Source organism: Equus quagga, chromosome 7, assembly GCF_021613505.1.
Source record: "Equus quagga isolate Etosha38 chromosome 7, UCLA_HA_Equagga_1.0, whole genome shotgun sequence".
NCBI lineage: Eukaryota > Metazoa > Chordata > Mammalia > Perissodactyla > Equidae > Equus > Equus quagga.
The window spans coordinates 4,202,209-4,221,539 of record NC_060273.1 but is presented as its reverse complement, the minus strand read 5'-3'; the positions used below and the strand labels follow the sequence as shown (position 1 = coordinate 4,221,539).

Below are 19,331 nucleotides of genomic sequence, written 5' to 3'. Positions count from 1 at the left end.
GTTGCTCTTCGGAAAGTTGCTTGGACCCAGGAGAGGCATCTCAGCTTCTGAGTACAGCACAGGCCATTTTGCCCTGTTCCAGCACAGAGATTAGGAGCACAGCCTCTGGGGTACATCAGTGCCTGGCTGTAAATCTCACTTCTTAGCTTTGGGACTGTGGACAAGTGACTTGATTTCTTTGTTTTTAATCTGCTTCCTCGAATGTCAGTGGGATGACAGCAGGGCCTGTTTTCATAGGGTTGTCGTGTGGGTAATGCATGTAAAGCGCTTATCACAGGGTGTAGCTCGTGTAAAAATGGTGGTGGTGATGGCGGCGGCTGTTGTGGTGGTTATCATTATTATTATTAAACTTTCAGACATCATCCCACAATTCTGCTGATGACAAGAATCGGCGTAATTCCAGTGAGGAGAGAAGTAGGCCAAACTCAGGTGATGAGAAGCGCAAGCTTAGCCTGTCTGAAGGGAAGGTGAAGAAGAACGTGGGAGAAGGAAAGAAGAGGGTGTCTTCAGGCTCTTCAGAGAGAGGCTCCAAGTCCCCTCTGAAAAGAGCCCAAGAGCAGAGTCCCCGGAAACGGGGTCGGCCCCCAAAGGATGAGAAGGTTTGTTTTATCTCTGCAGCTTCTGGGATTAGTGACTTCCGTTTGTATACGGCAGAGTTGAGCTCTACAGTATGCCTCAGCTCACTGAGTGGACATAGAGTCCTGTGCTAAATGCTGCCCTAAGGAATCCTGCAGACCAGGGGAGGGACACGGCCTGGATGCACGAGCATGCAGTAGGAACACAAGGCAGCAAAGGATTGCTCATTCTGCCAGATCGGGGAGGCAGGAGAATGGTCCACCTGAGCCAGCACATAAGGGCTGGCACTGGAAGGCCTTAGCAAGACAGAAGGGAAGGTGTTCCAGAGGCGGAGGGCACAGCCCACATGGGGCTTAATGTTGACGTGGATATTCTCGGTACTGTAGGGGGCAGGAAGGAGAGTAGAGAGATAAACATAGGTTGTGACTGGCTTGTGGAATGCCTTGAGGTCTACTTAAGCAGTGTGATACTGTCATGGAGTTAGTAGAGGGCCGTGAAGGTGTTTGAGCTGGGTGTGGAGGTGGCAGTGTGCTCCAAGCTGTGTGTTGGTAATCACGGAGGGAAGGGAAGAAAGGCTCAAAGCCAATTAGCAGGCTTAAACCCAGGTGTGCCTTCATAAGGAGCTATGCTGAGGAGTGACAGCAGATACAGAAAGGGGCTGTGTGAGAGGCAATTCAGAGGAAGAGTTCATGAGATATGGCAACTGATGGTAGAGGGGACAGAGGAGAAAAGGGAAAGGGAGCTGACCCCACATTTGTGCATGGGGAAATGGGGATACCTTTCTTAAGAGCGGAGGGGTCAGGAGAGGAGCTGACTGACGGGGCAAGAGGACCAGTTCTGCTGTGAGTGTGATGCACTTGGGGCAGTGCCTAGACTGCCAGGAAGCCCTGGAGGAACGCCAGGATGGAAATGTGGGCGTGGAGGCAAGTGCATAGAAAGGATGTTGAATCCGTGAGACTAGATGGGGTTTGTCTGGGGAAAGGAAGGAAGGAGAAGAGTGAAGGGCAGAAGTGGGCTTTGCAGGGAGCGTGCCCGTACTTCAGGGTTGGAAGGAGGCAGAAGAGCCAGCAAAATGAAATAAGCGGAAGTAATGTGCCTCTCACCTTCTTGCTCAAAAGATTTGTGTCAGGTTTCAGAGGCCAAGGGAGGAGAATGGGTGGTCTGGCAAAACACGAGATGGTTAGAGCAGGATCAAGGGGGTGGAAGCCAGGTGGCTGGCAGTCAGCCAGGTGGTGAGGCTGTGATGAGACGCTGGACATAAAGTCAAGGCTTGCGAATTCAGGCGCCAGCGAGACCGGGCAGGTGATGGAAGCCAGTGGAGCCCACTGAGGTTCCACGGCCCAGCCCTGCCTCCGTGCCGAGAGCGTTAGGGGCGCGGCGGCTGGCCGTCTGCGGAGGTCATGCTCTGGCCGGGTTCCAGCCAACTTTTGCCAGATCGTCTGTTTTTTCTCAAGAGGGGCTGAAAGTACAGATTTTGATGTAGAATATTCCAATTTTAAATATTAGAAGCTAATTCAAATTTTTACAACACTTTTAGATCCAAAGGAACATCTCTCTGGGCTGGATTCAGCCTGTGGGCTGCCACTGTGCAACCTCTGCGTTAGAGAAGGTCCTTCTCACTGTTAAATGACCTGAGACAGAGAGTAGATGAGAGCCACTATAGCAGTGGGGAGATCCTGGGTGACTGTGAGCACAGGGACCCACCAGCCACAGGTGGAGAAGGTTCAGAAAACTGCCAGCTGCAGCACATGAAGAACTTTCCAGGCAGTATGATCTAATTTGGTCCAATTGAATTCATTTCCTGGGGATCCAGAATAATCTGAGCTATCAAGTTTATAATATTTTCCAAATACATATGGTCTGGTATCTTAAGCCATGGATTTTGCCAACTCCTGTGCTCACCTTGGAGAGAAAGGACTTCTTTTTGGATATAGAGAAGTATGTACAAAGGAGAGGTTGGGAGAGGCCTTGAGTTGTAATTCTAACTCCAGGACTTGCTACAGCTGCAAGACCTTGGCCAGCTACCTCTGCCTCAGTTTCCTCATCTGATCATTGGGAATAATAAGGGTCCCTGCCTCTTCGTTTTTTGGGAGAATTAAATAACTAACACAAGCAAAGCACTTAGGACAGTGTGTGTGACACACCGCGTCGGTTTGTTGTTTGTCAGCAGTAGCCGTTGTGCAGGGAGAGCGTGGTTGTTTTAGTGCAGTCCCAGAGGCTGCTTCCTGCCTTACTGCTGGGGACTCTTCTCACAAGCTCCGAGTCAAAACTTTGCCCTTGGGTCTGAATTATTAATTGGAGGGTAGTAACATTTCTGCTGCTGTTCTCAGAGCCAGGTATCCACCCAGGAGTTCTGCCTGCTGTTGACAGATCCTTAGCGGGATCCTGTCCACCTAGTCTCCGTGCTTGGCCTGGCCTCTCCTGAAGGATTTGTCATCAGGAGAGGAAGGAGCTTGGCCAGCAGTGCAGGTTCACTTCAGACACTGGCCATAATTAAGCGCCTTTAGGGGTGTAGGGAATCGGTGGCTGGCTTGGAATTTTGGTGCATTTCATGACCTGATATATCCTGTGGTCTACGAAGAGTGTGTGTGTTGCTATAGTAATTGTCATTTGAGCAGCAAGCTCCTTTCTGAAACAGAGCAGTAGCCTAGGCTGATAACTGGGCAAAGCCCCAGATGATTGCCGTTTGGGGCCATAATCCCTGTCCCCTGAGGATTAGTGGAAAAGGCTGACCTTGATGGCGGAGGTTTTCATTACATACAGGCAAAGGCTGGGTTTGTGTCTGGACTTTGGTGCAAGAGCCGTGCTGAGAGATGCAATCTCACCCTCTCCTGGGGCTCTTATCTCCAAGTCCTGAGCTGAGCACTGCAACTCTGGGCACAAACCCACTGACAGAATGGAGCTGTCAGTCCTGGGGCTCCCCTGAAATCCCAGGCTAGTGCAGAGAGCGACGGAGAGCTGTGATCTCTGCCTCACCCTCATTCTGTCGTCATTGCTGTAGGCAAGTCACTAGAGCTGTGCTGCCCCTAGCACTGGTGACCATTTATTTATTTATTTATTTATTTTAGGAAGACTAGCCCTGAGCTAACTACTGCCAGTCCTCCTCTTTTTGCTGAGGAAACCTGGCTGTGAGCTAAGATCCGTGCCCATCTTCCTCTACTTTATATGTGGGACGCCTACCACAGCATGGCGTGCCAAGCAGTGCCATGTCCGCACCCAGGATCCAAACCGGCGAACCCCAGGCTGCCAAGAAGCGGAACGTGCGAACTTAACCGCTACACCACCGGGCTGGCCCCATACCATTTAAATTAAATTAAATACAACTTAAAATTCAGTTTCTCAGTTACACTAGCCATGTAGCAGGTGCTCCATGGTGACATGTGACTAGTGACTACAGTATTAGACAACACAGATATGGAACATGTCTGTCATGGCAGAAAATTATTTTGAGCGGTACTGCACTTAGGCCTCTTTTTTCCCTCAGACCTCTTTATTCAACAGATGTTGACTGAGTAGCTCCACTGTAGGCCAGGTGTCTAGAGATAAAGCAGCATGAAAGATAGGCGTGGCCGCTTTCGTGTTCAATTCTTCAATAACTATTGAACACCAACTGTGTGCCAGGCACGGTTCCCAGCATGGGATGTAGAGTAAACAAAATTGGCAAACGTCTTGCTTTTATAGAATTTGCTTATGATAATGTAGACCCTGAAGCCAAGTTCCCTGGGTTTAAATTTCATCTACCATGCTGATTACTAGCTCAGTGACCTTAAGCAAGGCTGCTTAAGCTACCTGTGCCTCAGTTTTCTCCTCTGTAAAATGAGGATGATGATAGTTCTATATCATGAGGTTGCGAGGATTACATGGGAACACACATAGAAAATAGTGCTTATAGTAATGTCTGGCACACAGTAAGCCCTGTGCAAGCGTTTGCTGTCGTTACAGTCATCGTCGGCATCACGTTCTAATAGGGGAAGTTATAAGGAGATCAAGGAAAGCACCCTGATAAGGTGCCATTTCAACGGAGACCCGAAGTGAGCATGTGAGCCAAGTAAGATAACTGTTGAAAGAGCGCTCCCAGCAGCGCAAGACTGACGCAGGTGCCTGCTTGTTGTGTTGGGGGGATGGGGGTGGAGGGCCAAGGAGGTGCTAGCGAGCTGGAGAGTGGTGAGGGGGAGATCAGCAGGGAGTGGCGGTTGCTAACAAGTAGGGTCCTGTAGGCCACAGTAATAAAGGCGTTAGCTGTACTGTGTGAGACAGAAAGCCAGTTTTAGCAGAGAAGTGACATGCTTCACTTCGGCAGCTGCGTACAGACTAGACTGTAGGGGTCCAGAGCCGAAAAAGGAGATTCATTTTGCAGCAGTCCAAGTGACAGGCGATAGCGGCCTGAGTTTGGGGGTTAGTGGTCGGGGTGGTGAGAAGGAGTTGCAGATTCCCCACTGTAAAGCTGTACTTGTTGCCATGGATTAGAGGGGAGGGGAGGGTCGAATCAAGAAGGACTCCAAAGATCTTGGCATGGCAGAATGCAGTTGCTGTTTTCTAAGACTGAGAAGACTGCAGAAGGAACCGTTTGGGCAGGGGAAATCAGGAGGTCAGGGGGCCATGTCAAGATCCTGTTAGACATCCAAGTGGAAATGGCAGGAGGGCCGCCGTGGCTGCAAGATGGCAAGTGGGGAAAAGGAGTACGAGGTACAGTCAGTGGAGGAGATGAGAGCAGACCGGTTACAAAGCTCGGGCAGCCCCTTTGCCCAGGAGGGTGTGGGCCAGGCCGTGGATGAAGAGGAGCAGCCCCCATCCCACGGGTCCTCTCCTTGCGTCAGTCTGGGGAGAGTGGGGCCCTTGGCTCCTGACTGCCCTGAGTTCACATTCTGGATTTGTCACTTAGTAGCTGTAAAATGTTGGGCAGATTTCCTCATCAGCACCATGTGGCTTGCTTAGTTTGTTTGAGATATGGTGGATTCCTTCTGAAACAAGTACCGTTTTCTTCATGTTCATTATTCGCCGTAAGGAATTTCCTCTGTGGCCTGCTGACAACACCGCACACTGTAATTGGGCTTTCCAGTTGCTGCCACCCTTGTGAAGTGTAGGCACAAGCACGCATTCTTTCGAGAACAAGAGAAGAAAGACTCTCCATCTGTGATGACGAGAACTCGTCCTGTCTCTCCCGATGGACGGTCATCGGAGCCGGGCCTGGGCACTTGGGCTTGGATTGATGCTAGGACCGTGGAGCTGCTGGCGCTTTAGTTTGGGGTCGAATGTGACTAAACGAAGCAGAGCAGCGAGGAGGTGCTCTCTGATTTGGGGCAGGAAGACACCTGCCACTGAGATGGCCTCCATGTCTTGACCGTCTGCCTTTCCCTCCGTAGGATCTCACCATCCCCGAGTCTAGTACTGTGAAGGGGGTGATGGCCGGACCCATGGCCGCGTTTAAATGGCAGCCGACTGTGAGCGAGGTAAGGCGCCTCAGAGCTGCTTCCCCGGCCCGACTGTGTGTGCTTTTCCTTTTCCGCCTTTTCTTGTGTGTGAGCCTTTTTTTATTGCAAAACAGTAAGAGGTCTGTATGAGGTAGAAAGTACAAGTCTCCACCCTCGGGGGTGCTCATTGTTAAGCTGGCTGTAACTTACTCCAGACCTGCTGGTACAGCGACCCATCGTTTATGTGATTATATACCCATGAGTAGGTTTTATTGTTGGGAGTAGGGTTTTTTCCGCAAAAGTGGGGTCATTCCACAAGTGTTTTTCACTCACTTGACGCTTTATAAACGCCCTTTGACTGTCTGTGTATTCAACCTTGACGTTTTGTAGCTGCACATTATTTTATCCTCGGTGTGGATGCATTGTTCCCCTGTTACTGCGCCTCCTTGTGAAAAGTCCTTCAGTCATTAACACTTTATTTCTGTTAATATCAATCATCAGTGGGATGAGACACTCAAGGGTCTGGCACCAGACACAAGTAAGCCAAAACTGAAATTGGAAAAGAGTCCTGGGAGTTGTTTGGGCTTTGTCCTCTGGGTTATCTGAAGTGACTGGGGAAGGCTGGCCTTTAAAATACTAGTGTGCCTTTGAAGTATTTTCCCACAGTGTTACTGGAACAATTTGTGTGCCAACCTGGCAGAAACATGTGTTCTTTCCCACTTGAAGCCAGTTTTTCTCTAGCTGGAACAGGAGTCGTTTATAAAAGGCATAGACCAACACTGCAAGAAGAGTTTCCAGGCAGTTCTAAAATTGAGACCAGCTCCCACGGGTGTTTCAGCCAGAGAAGAGTCCAGTTACCAGACAGAAGGAAGTGACCTTTGGTGGAAGATAACTTGTTTGATTTAATCATTTTCTGGTTTCAGCCTGTTAAAGATGCAGACCCTCATTTCCATCACTTCCTGCTCAGCCAAACAGAGAAGGTGAGTTGTTCTTTGTTTTTGTCCAGGGGCTGGCCTGAGGGGAGAGTGCTGCTCCCTTGGAGCCTCACCCTCCCGGTCTGAAAAGTTGGGCTCTGCCTGTAGCACTGCCCAGGGCAACGAGTGAGACAGTCATGGAGAGGCCCACTCGTGAGGCAGGCGTTGTTAAGATTACAAAGAAAGAAACAAACAAGCTTTGAAAACTCAGCAGCTGTGTGGTTGAGACTTTGATGGTCACCTTCAGAGTCTAGGGCCAAAACGGAATCTCAAGGCCTCTCAGCACCCGCGAGATGGCCCGTGTGCCAGTGGACACAGTATCAGGCTTGCTGGTCGACACAGTCCCTGTGAGCCCTTGGGATGTGGAAGGAAAGTTTCCCGAAGTGTCTACAAGGCTGTGGGTTAGGCTGAGCCTCCAGAGGGTCTGTTGATAGGGTGTGGCTCTGGAGTGGACAGACCTGGGTTCCGAGCCCCATTACGCTGACCAGCTCTCTAATTCTGGGCACACGACTTAAGGCCTCTGAGTCTGTGTCATCAACAGCAAAAGAACCTTGCAGAGCTGCATGAGGAATTGAATGAGGTAATGTGTGTTAACTTTCTAGTGGGTCATTTGGGGTTCATAACATTGGACACCAAATAAGTTTTTGATGTTAACATCCCACTTTAGGCCTAAGCTTAATTTAGGGAAGTTACAATGAAGACCGATTAAGCGTTCAGTTTAATAAGCGGTCTTTTTTCCTCCTCCTTTATTAGCCAGCTGTCTGTTACCAGGCAATCACAAAGAAGTTGAAAATATGTGAAGAGGTATGTAGGTTGCACGCCTCCCCGCTTTTCTCTTTCCCTGGGGGCCTTGCCACAGGCGGACTCACCTGAGGACTTGTGCTTCCTTTCCCCAGGAGACTGGCTCCACCTCCATCCAGGCCGCGGACAGCACGGCCGTGAACGGCAGCATCACACCCACAGACAAAAAGTAGGACCTTGGATGGAAAGGCTTCCTGGGGCTCTGGTTCTGCTGGGATGGGGGGACCCCAAGGGCACTCTTTAAGGGGTCTGTCCCAGCTGTTGTTGGAACTGAATGGAAAGGTGTGGGGAGAGTTGTCGTTCTTACTGATAATGATTTGGGAGTAAACTGACCTACCGGCGGCAGAATCTGTGCTGTAAGTGTACGGTGGGGCTGGCTTTGTAGCTCACTGGTGAGTCTCTGAGCAGAGAACACTCTGTTCGGTGGTTCTCAGACTTTCTTGTGTCCCAGAATCACCTGGAGGGCTGCTTGTAAACACTGATTGCTGGGTCCCACCCCCAGGGCTTCTCATTGGCGGGTCTAGGGTGGAGCCCAGGAATTTGCATTTTGGACAGAATGCTCCCGCTATACTCCTGCTGCTGCTGCTTAGTCGGGAGACCACACTTTGAGAACCACTGGGTTAGTAGAACTGTGGTGAAAACCCTGAAATTGTAGGGGGTGGGGTGGGGTGGGGGGAGTGTTTGGAGTAAAGCCCATCATCCTGCCTTCCCCTGCTCTCCATGCTGTTGCCTCCTGGTCCTTCCCATGCACCTGCCTGCTGCTCCCTGCCCTGCCCAGGCAGGTCAGAAAGGCTCGAGTGTGGTCCCCAGACCTTTGCTTGCACCCACACTTGCCTTTGCCCTTGCTCTGTCGGCCAGTTGTGTTTACAGAGTTGTGTTGATGAAAAGGGTTCTTTGCTAAGATGGAGCATTCTCCTGAGCAAGTTGCCCCAGTCTCAGTTCCCGTTGTGTCTTCCATACGATTCTTTCTCAGACGAAAAACAGTGCATCGTTTATTTTAGTCATAATTTTTTGTAATGTTGAAATGGCTGATTCTACCAGTTATTTTGGGTGAACTTCTCGTTGTAAAGAGGAGGAGATACAGGCCTGTTATGTGCTAATAAAAAAGGAGATGTTGGGGCTGGCCCCGTGGCCGAGTGGTTAAGTTCGCGCGCTCCGCTGCAGGCGGCCCAGTGTTTCGTCGGTTCGAATCCTGGGCGCGGACATGGCACTGCTCATCAGACCACGCTGAGGCAGCGTCCCACATGCCACAACTAGAAGAACCCACAACGAAGAATACACAACTATGTACCGGGGGGCTTTGGGGAGAAAAAGGAAAAAATAAAATCTTTAAAAAAAAAAAAAAAGGAGATGTCACCCATTAAGGTAATGAGGATTGTGTTGGTCTAAAAAAGAAAAAGACTAGGGCAGGCCTGAGGACAGAGTCCCAAAGCTTTCAACCCAGGCTTTTATTGCCCTGTTAGTCAAACCATTTTTTGTTGTTGTTGTTGTTGTTTTATAATTTATTTTTTTTATTAAGGTTATAAAAGTTAACATCCTTGTGAAATTACAGTTGTACATTATTATTAGTCATGTTGTAGTTACACCACTTCACCCCTAGTGCCCTGCCCCCACCCCCCTTTCCCCTGGCAACCACCGATCAGTTCTCTTTGTCCATACGTTAACTACCACCTATAAGTGGAGTCATACCAAGTTCGTCTTTCTCTGTCTGGCTTATGTCACTCAACATAATACTCTCAAGGTCTATCCATGTTATTGTGAATGGGAGGACTTTGTCCTTTTTTATGGCTGAGTAGTATTCCATTGTATATATATACCACAACTTCTTTATCCAATCATCACTTGCTGGGCACTTAGGTTGGTTCCATGACTTGGCTATTGTGAATAATGCTGCAATGAAGATAGGGGTGCATAGAGCTTCTGAAATTGCTGATTTCAGGTTCTTAGGATAGATACCCAGTAGTGGGATGGCTGGGTCATAAGGTATTTCTATTCTTAACTTTTTGAGGAATCTCCATACTGTTTTCCATAGTGGCTGCACCAGTTTGCATTCCCACCAACAGTGTATGAGGGTTCCCTTTTCTCCACAGCCTCTCCAACATTTGTCACTCTTGGTTTTGGATATTTTTGCCATTCTAACAGGTGTAAGGTGATATCTTAGTGTAGTTTTGATTTGCATTTCCCTGATGATTAGTGATGATGAGCACCTTTTCATGTGTCTATTGGCCATCCGTATATCTTCTTTGGAGAAATGTCTGTTCATGTCCCCTGCCCATTTTGTAATTGGGTTATTTGATTTTTTATTGTTGAGTTGTGTGAGTTCTTTGTATATAATGGAGATTAACCCTTTGTCAGATAAATAACTTGTGAATATTTTTTCCCAATTAGTGGGCTGTTTTTTTGTTTCAATCCTGTTTTCCCTTGCCTTGAAGAAGCTCTTTAGCCTGCTGAAGTCCCATTTGTTTATTCTTTCTATTGTTTGCCTCATGTGAGGGGTTATGGTGTCCGAAAAAATTCTTTTGAAGTTGCTGTCAAAGAGTGTGCTGCCGATATTCTCTTCTAGAAGACTTATTGTTTCAGGCCTAATCTTTAGGTCTTTGATCCATTTTGAGTTTATTTTAGTAAATGGTGAAAAAGAATGGTTGATTTTCATTCTTTTACATGTGGCTGTCCAGTTTTCCCAGCACCATTTGTTGAAGAGACTTTCTTTCCTCCATTGTAGGCCCTCAGCTCCTTTGTCAAAGATTAGCTGTCCATAGATGTGTGGTTAGTCAAACCGTTTTTAACAGGAGTGTGAAGCCAACTGCAGAGTGAACTAGCTGCGTTGTACCCAGTCCACTTTGTCCATGTTCTCCATCTCGTCTCAAGGATACCTTGAGGGACTATCAGTTGCCATGTTAAAAATCCAGAAGCTTTATCCTCAGGTCTGCTTGGGTGTCCTAGAACACCAAGAAAAGGAAAGAGAATTGGTCTTTCATGATTTAGAATCATGGGAAAGCTTGCACTACTCAGATAGCTGAGAGTAACAGAAGATCTCCTTGTAAAGCTTCGGCTTGAAGCTTAGTGGGCAAGGATGCCATTTGGTGAGGAAGGTGAACCACTTTCAACGTTTACTTCGAATGACCTAGAGCAAGCTGGGACCAAGAGTGTGAGAAGTGCCTGTTCCGGCAGGGATGAGGGAAACCTCTGTACAAGAGCCAGTGTGCAAAAGTGACTGCAGGTGTGGCTCCCAGGAGACTGAAGATACTGCAAAGATAACGCGGGTCAAAGTGGAGAAGCTGCAGACAACATCTAGAGCTGGGAGAAAACTGAGTGGAAAACTGGAACATGGTATAATAAGAAATGAAGAAAGAGGCATTGTTTAGCCATGTCACATGCAAGGGGAGAGAAGGAAGTGCAGGAACCAAGAAAAGGCCTTTGGGTAAGATAAAATCATCTGTAAAAGCATGTAGAAATAGCAGTGCTAGCTAATAGCCTCCAAGCCCTGGGGGTTGCAGGAAGGAGCAGGCTGTAGGAAGTGAAGTTAAGCAGAAATGTACTGTCTGTTGGAGTACTACTTTTTTTTTTTGAGGAAGATTAGCCCTGAGCTAACATCTGCTGCCAATCCTCGTCTTTTAGCTGGGGAAGACTGGCCCTGAGCTAACCTGCGTGCCCATCTTCCTCTCCTTTATATGTGGGATGCCTGCCACAGCATGGCTTGACAGGCAATGCGTAGGTCCACACCTGGGATCTGAACCAGCGAACCCCGGGCCACCGAAGTGGAATGTGAGAACTCAACAGCTGGCGCCACCCGGCCGGCCCCTGTCAGAGCATGTTAGCCAGGGAAGGCTCCTCATGGGCCTGCAGTTAGAAGGGCGAGGTGGAGAGCGGAGAAGGACAGGCCAGTGGAGAGCAGTGATGGGGAGAGTTCACGTGCTCCAGAGCTGCGGTGAGCTTGAAGAAGAGGCGCAGAGCCCGTCTCTGCTGACGGCAGAAAGAATGCAAAGGTGGTGGAGCGGGTAGAGCCGGGAGAGGGGACTGCCCGCTCTGATCCTGACTCCTGTGACTGAGCAAGGTGACTGGCTCTGCACATGTTTCTTCAGTTGCTCGTCACAGATCCTGATGTGCTTTAAAGTGGCATCTCAAGGCCTAGCACTCAAGGTAGCTGATCAGGAAACCCTTGCAAGAGCCGAAGACACGTGTCTGCCTTCTCACTGTCATGGAGTTGTAAGATCAGACCCTCATCAAAGCAGCAAGGAAGCAGTTTGGAAGACTTGCCCTAAATCGTATAAGTCTTACTTCTTTCTGTAGTAGTCGAGGGTTGAGAAATGCCCATTTCAATCTAAGGACACTTTTAAACCGTGGCATAATGAGAAAAGGCACACTCCACCTGCTCTCCCACTCACTCTGCAGTCGTAGTGTCATCACACCGCCAGGTGGTGCTCCTGCTGGTCTGAGGTGCCACCCACAGGTTTGCAAGGAAGCAGAGCCTCTACTGCATTCAGGACACCTCCCCTGTCCCACCCACTGTGCCCCAAACTAATCAGTCTCTCTCTCTTTCAGGATAGGATTTTTGGGCCTTGGCCTCATGGGAAGTGGCATCGTCTCCAACTTGCTGAAAATGGGTCACACGGTGACTGTCTGGAACCGGACTGCAGAGAAAGTAAGCATTCACGGATGGTGCTTGTCAGGCGGGGTAGGACAGAGCCTTGACCCTTGGAGCTGGGGTAACTGAGGGTAGGAACCTCTTCCTGTTGTCTCCGCTCGGCGTTCTGCATGCGGCAGAGTTGGAGAAGCCAAGCTCTTAGTTCAGGCAGGTAGAGGTGTAAATATATAAGCTCAGGGTGTTATTATGAGAACTAAACATTTGAAAAGACCCTTTCTCCTTCTCTCCTTTTTTCCATGCACATGCAAATCCATGTGTGCATATATGTTATGAATTCATTGATAATGAAGTGCATGTAGATAGATCTGCTTCATCCCTTTTGATGGCTGCACTGTACTCTGTCCCTTGGATTGGGAACAGCACTGTGCAGCAGAGCATTCCGTATTGGTGGAGATGTTCTATATCTACACTGTCCAGTGTGGTAGCCCCCAGCCACATGGGGCTTTTGAACACTTGAACCTGGCTAGTACGACTAAAGAATTTTTAATTTCATTTCACTTAAATAATCTCCTGTGGCTAGGGGCTGCCATGTTGGATAGGACAGGTTTAGAAGTTCTCAACCTAAGGCGGTGGTCCATGGCTTCAAGGGTCTGTGTGTGCCCACAAATGGAATTCCAAGTCTATGAATGTGCACCTCTTGTGATGGAGAGAGGACGTGGCTTCCATCAAGTTATCATCCAAGAAAAGGTGAAGAACCATAATCAGAGTACCAGAAAACAAAAGCATTGCAGTTGCCAGGAACAAAGGAAGTGAGACTGAAAAGGGGCTAGCCTCTTGAGGAACAAGGTGTGGCTGAGCGCATGTTTGTGAAATGCCTGAGTGAGCATCTCCATGTGTGCAGCAAAGTGAGAGCTGAAGAAGGAGGTGTGATCACTGAAGGAGGTGGCCTAGCTGAAGGATTTGAATTAACAAAAACATTCTAGGCAAAGGAAAAATTCACTTTGCTGAAAGAAAGTCCTTTTTAAGAATAACAAGGAACTGGCTAGAGAGTTGCAGCGGCCTGCGGAAAAGGACGCTGAGGCCGTGCGAAGGGGTTTGCGCTTCAGGTGCTGGGCAGTGGGAGACACTTTGGGGACCTAAACTAGGAATGAGAGCTCAGAGCCCCTGTCAGCAGGAGGTTTTGTGATTCAAGGCTAGGGTTACCAGGAAATGTAGATGTGTGCAGTTGCAGGACACCGAGAGAATCAGAGTTTGCATTATGGTTACATTCCCCTTTGACAGAAGTGCCTCTGGTTGTCCTGCTTTCCACGTTAGTTTATGAGAAGGCAGAAGAGCAAGGCACTTCCAGACTTGGGTTTGGGATCAGACAGACCTAAATCCAGGTCACAGCTCTGCTGCTCACCCTCTTGAGCAAGACGGTTTGTCTTGCTGGGCCTCGGAGTCTTCGTCTGTCAAGTGATGACAGCAGAAAGCGCCCCTGCTTCATGGGGTGTAAAGATGAAATGAGATGAAGTACTCAGCACCGTGCCTGGCACGAATTACATAGTAAATGGCTTTAAAAAGCCATTTAATCCTTACCACAAGCCCTGTGGAATTTTTTTGATAGATCTTGATAAAATGATACTCTGCTTCTTCAAGAATAAGAGGAAACATCTTAAACTCTCAGGAAAGAGAGAGTAATGAGGAGATCTCTCCCAAGCAAAGGTTAAAACATGCTATAATGCCACATACTAAAAGGCCGACGTGGGCGTGTACTGCAGTCAAGACGCAGCCTCAGCAGGTAGACCAGACCGCCTGAGACTTCTCTGATAGAGGTGGCTTGCTGCAACCAGTGACATAGAAAGAGGGTCAGTCATAATTATGTTCGAGACAACTGCTTAGAAATTTGGGGAAATACCTATCATTTCCTACCACATACCAAAATATATTGCAAATAGATTACTGAATTATTTTTTTCAAAAGGAAAAACCAAAAGACAATAAATTTTAAATATTAACAGATTTTTCAAGCCTAGAAGCAATCAAAGTCACTAAAGAGGGGCTGGCCCCATGGCTGAGTGGTTAAGTTCACAGACTTCATTTTGGTCGCACGGGGTTTTACCAGTTCGGATCCTGGCCGCGGACATGGCACTGCTCATCAGGCCACGTTGAGGTGGCATCCCACTTGCCACAACTAAAATATACAACTATGTACTGGGGAGACTGGGGGAGAAAAAGCAGAAAAAAAAAATCACTAAAGAAAAAGAGTTTTTGAAAATACTCTCACAACAAAAAAAATAAACAAAATTAAAAGTATGCCAACTAAAAGTGCTTAAAGGAAATATGATAGGAAAAGGGTAATATGTTGATTTTATTAAACACAGTTTGATAAATAAAAAGTTCACAAAAGAGGAAACAATTAACAAAGGTATTTAAAAAGTTCAGTAATCAGGAGTAATCAAAATATATCAAACAAAATTTGCCAGTTTGGGCTGGTTAAATCATCAGGTAGAACAAAATTTTAATGTATTTATGGATGCTTGATTGGTTTTTTTGAAGAAGATTAGCCCTGAGCTAACATCTGTTGCTAATCTCCCTCTTTTTGCTTGAAGAGAATTGTCACTGAGCTAAAATCTGTGCCCAGCTTCCTCTATTTTACGTGGAATGCCGCCACAGCATAGATTGACTAGTGGGCTAGGCCCGCGCCTGGGATCCAAACAGGTGAACCCCGGGCCGCCAAAGTGGAGTGCGCATACTTGGCCACTGTGCCACCAGGCCTGCCCCAGGGTGCTTGTTTGTTGTTTTTAAGTGATGTACCCAGTCCTGGTGATTTGAGACGTTGCTGGTGATCATTATAAATTGACACCGCCCCATTGGAAAGCCATTTGTCTACGTTTGTTAAGAACTTAACCATTTGGAGCCTGTTTTATTCTACTTACGGAGACCTAAATTCAAAACATAGAGCAGATGATTTGTTGGAGTCATAATTAAAAGGAGTCCAGATTCGAACTGCAAGGGAGCTGTTAGGTAAATTCAGGTGAATCTCTTGATGGAATATTCTGCAGCCATCCATTATAAACGATGATTATGAAAGACTACAGTATGGATAAATGTAAGTCATACAAAGTATTAAAAATCGGGTACAAAATTGTATGTTCAAATTATTCTAATTACTTTTTTAAATGCCTTTTGAAAAAGGAAATACACCAAAATATTAATGATGTGTTTTATTATGAGATGTTCTGGGTGATTTTAATCCTCCGAAAAGAAAAGCTGGTGCTTTTAGACCCCCAGAGACACGTCAGGAGGATCGGCAGCCTCCCAGCCCCAGCTCCGCCTCCCCAGCACAGTGCCAATAGCTCAGGGCCCTGGGCGGGGTCTGCCACAGCTGGGCCAGCCACAGAAGGCTGCACGCAGGTACTGCTCACATCCTGTTCTTCAAACTGGAAGCCTGCAGCAGACCCTTGCTTTGTGCTTACTGTGAAGCAGAACATTGTTCTAGGCACCAGGTATGCAGAAACACAAGACAGTCCTTAAGGGGCCCCATCCACTTCCCTCAAGACATCAGACCACCAGCTCTGGTGCTCCGGCTCCTGGCCTCAGCCTCCTGACTTAGGAGGCCAACCAGGAGGACCGGGCGCCATGTCTCTGGCCTGCTGGTGTGTTTGTTTTGCTCTGCCCGCAGCTCACGTTAGGATCTGTGACTTTTGCAGTGTGATTTGTTCATCCAGGAGGGGGCCCGCCTAGGAAGAACCCCCGCTGAAGTCGTTTCAACTTGTGACATCACCTTTGCCTGCGTGTCGGATCCAAAGGCAGCCAAGGATGTAAGGATCCCCTCCCTCCCCTCAGCGTCTCAGGTTGTGGCCAGGAAAGCTGGCTGGCCTCATCCCCTTCTCCCCTGCACACCGAGTGAGTGTCTGCATGTGGGAGGGTTGAATTTCCCATCTGGGGGCCATCTCCCATTGTGAAGGGTGTTTGTATAAATTGAATACAGACTTCCTTTAATTCAGAACAAAGAATGAAAACTGCTGGGGCCCCTCAGGTCTGTGCTGAAGTGGTTCCTGACCAGCCATGTATCCTTGTTGAGGTGGAAGCTTGGGGCTGAGTGTGCCTTTGGTCCATGTGCCAAGTTCTCTGTTTAGCTATCACTACATTTGTATGTTTTAGCAGTACAAGTGCAGTAGTCCTGTTAACTGGTCACTAGTCTAATCCGAGTGAATCCAAAGAAGCCCCAAAAATAAATACTGGGGTTCCATCTTTTAAATGGGAGGTTTTTAATAAAAAGAAACATATTCTTTTTAAAGATAAATAAATGGGAACATGCTAGAAATACTTTTCTTTCCCTTGATTATTTGCTTGCTCTTCCCAATTCAGCCTAATATTTAGTTCATAATTGGGAAATGAGTCAAAAAAGCAACAGGATTCTGACCTTAGGTCTCAGGGGCTCTGGGGCATCTGGCTGGGAGCCTGGGCTATTGCTTCTCCCTTGTGTCCCCACAGCTGGTGCTGGGCCCCAGTGGTGTGCTGCAAGGGATCCGCCCCGGGAAGTGCTACGTGGACATGTCAACAGTGGACGCGGACACAGTCACCGAGCTGGCCCAGGTAGCGGCCTCGTTTGGGCTGGCCCTCCAGCATCCTTTCACTTGGAGTCCAAGCCCCAGGCTGACCGTGCCCAAGTGTGGGCACCTTGGTTACCTAGGACCAAAGCCAGAGAGGAGAGGAGAGGCCAGTAGCCTTGGGACTGGCCTATCTTCACTACCTCCTAAGCTGCAGCTAGTGTGAGTGGCCCTGAGAGAAGCGGTGCTGCCCAGCAGGGCCGGGCATCAGGTCCTGTAGCTGCCGGCCTCAGAGTGAGGAGTGCTCCAGGCTGCCAGCACGGCCTTTTTGGTTTAAGCAGCTGTCTACAGTTGGTACTAGCAGAGTATGCCTCCTCCCTGAGCTGCCAGGCCCCACTGAGGGGACGGGGCTGTGAGTTCCGGCCCATGTGTGTTCTGAGGGTGGCCGAAGTCAGGGAAGGGCGGTGTCTGTTGGAGATGTGGTCAGCCAAGCCATTGGCATGGCCATGTTTGATTATAGTCTTTGGCCTTGGTAAGAAATTCAGAGTAAATGGGAGCCTGTGAGGAGCCCCCGGCTTCTGTTTACTGTACGTGATTCAGGCATCTGCAGAGCACGGTCTGCTGACCCTCCCGTGTCGTTAGTCCAGCACCTTGTACAGATGTCGGCTTTGGGGCCTCGGTGTGGAGGGCCACCTGCTCCCACCTGAGGACACTCCTTGTTCCCTGCCCAAGAGCCCTGGGAGAGACAAGGCCTCCAGAAGCTGTGACTTTCCTTTCCAGGTGATTGTGTCCAGGGGGGGCCGCTTTCTGGAAGCCCCAGTCTCAGGGAATCAGCAGCTGTCTAATGATGGGATGTTGGTGATCTTAGCAGCCGGAGACAGGGGCTTATATGAGGACTGCAGCAGCTGCTTCCAGGCAATGGGGAAGACCTCCTTCTTTCTAGGTAACATGCCTGCCCACCTGTCAGGCCACTGCAGGCCTGGAGGCTGGGTGGGCCACATCCCCTCTAGACTGCACTGATGACAGCGTCAGTCCTGCACGGCCTCTCTGCCTGGGCCCCATGGGAAGGTTTCCTTTGACTTGCACAGTCAGTGCCTGGAAGGAGGAAGAGCCAGAGGGTCAGAGCCAGTTCTGTCGGGGGCAGGTGAATGGGGCCTTCCCTGGGTGCAGAGGTGGGTCCGAGCAGGGATGAGGGTGGGCAGAGAGTCCTGCCTGTGGGATTCTGGGGAAGGGACCATGATTCCTTCCCCTGGGCAGGTGAGGTTGGCAACGCAGCCAAGATGATGCTGATCGTGAACATGGTCCAGGGGAGCTTCATGGCCACCATCGCTGAGGGGCTCACCCTGGCCCAAGTGACAGGCCAGTCCCAACAGACACTCTTGGACATCCTCAATCAGGGACAGTTGGCCAGCATCTTCCTGGACCAGAAGTGCCAAAGTAAGTTGCCTTTGGCCTCTCTCCCTGCCCTTTATTCTTGATTGGAGCTGGGGAGCTGAGTCAGGCATCAGTCACAGCACAGTCTCTTCTTCAGCGGCTCATTGGGTGTGAAAGATGCACCCTCTCCAGTCAGTCCATGCCCCTGGGTCAGAGGGGGTCCAGAGATGTGACCAATGGGGTGTGGGGATACAGGCCAGGAATTTGTCTCAGCTTGTGTCTGAGGGGGGAGAAATGCTAGGTGTCCAGCCCTGGCTGTACTGTAGGTAGTTTCTTATTTAGGATCCTTTTAATTCTTCTGATAAGTGGCTTTCCCTCCCCAGATATCCTGCAAGGAAACTTTAAACCCGATTTCTACCTGAAATACATTCAGAAGGATCTCCGCTTAGCCATCGCGCTGGGCGATGCCGTCAACCATCCGACTCCTATGGCAGCTGCAGCCAATGAGGTAACTGCAGGAGGCAGTGGTGCGGACCCCGCAGCCTCCTCTTGTTCTGTGATCATTCCTGCCCTCTCCTCACTTTGCCTTCTCTTTGTCTAACCTCACAGGTGGAATCTTAGGTCGCTGATTTAGCGCTTAAAGCCACACATCTCCTTCTGAGCCATGCGTACTTCCCTTGTGATTTCTTTGACCTGTGGATTGCTCAAAAGTTATCAAATATTTGGGGTTTTCCTAGATATCTACGGTTATTGATTTCTGATATATCTTTGTTGTGGTCAAAGAACACACCCTGTGTGGTTTTTAACTCTAAGTTTATTCAGACTTGCTCTGTGGCCCAGCAGATGGCCTGTCTTGCTGGGCATGCCATGTACACTCAAGAGGAAGGTGTGTTCAGCAGATATCAGTGAGGTCGAGATGGTCGGTGGTGTTTTTCAGATCACCTTCACTGACCTTTTTCTCTCGTTCATGCAGTTGCTGAGAGAGGGATGTTAAAATCGCCGGCTATAATTGTGGGATTCTCTGTGCCTTTAATTCTGTCCATTTTGCTTAATGTCCTTGAAACTCTTGTATTAGA

At 48.8% G+C, this 19,331-nt stretch overlaps 1 protein-coding gene across 3 annotated transcripts in view; it reads left to right on the top strand.

Moving 5' to 3' along the window:
• The window catches only part of GLYR1 (glyoxylate reductase 1 homolog), a 35,267-nt gene that overhangs the window by 11,130 nt on the left and 4,806 nt on the right, over positions 1-19,331 (top strand). Inside the window, exons 5-15 of one of the 3 annotated variants that reach the window (XM_046666161.1) lie at positions 357-599; positions 5,940-6,026; positions 6,911-6,967; positions 7,715-7,765; positions 7,858-7,931; positions 12,305-12,404; positions 16,039-16,149; positions 16,826-16,927; positions 17,662-17,824; positions 18,139-18,318; positions 18,639-18,763. In XM_046666161.1, the coding sequence (XP_046522117.1) occupies positions 357-599; positions 5,940-6,026; positions 6,911-6,967; positions 7,715-7,765; positions 7,858-7,931; positions 12,305-12,404; positions 16,039-16,149; positions 16,826-16,927; positions 17,662-17,824; positions 18,139-18,318; positions 18,639-18,763 (1,293 nt within the window). The remainder of the gene's footprint in view (positions 1-356; positions 600-5,939; positions 6,027-6,910; positions 6,968-7,714; positions 7,766-7,857; positions 7,932-12,304; positions 12,405-16,038; positions 16,150-16,825; positions 16,928-17,661; positions 17,825-18,138; positions 18,319-18,638; positions 18,764-19,331) is intronic. The other 2 variants (XM_046666160.1, XM_046666158.1) reach the window with 2 other exon arrangements.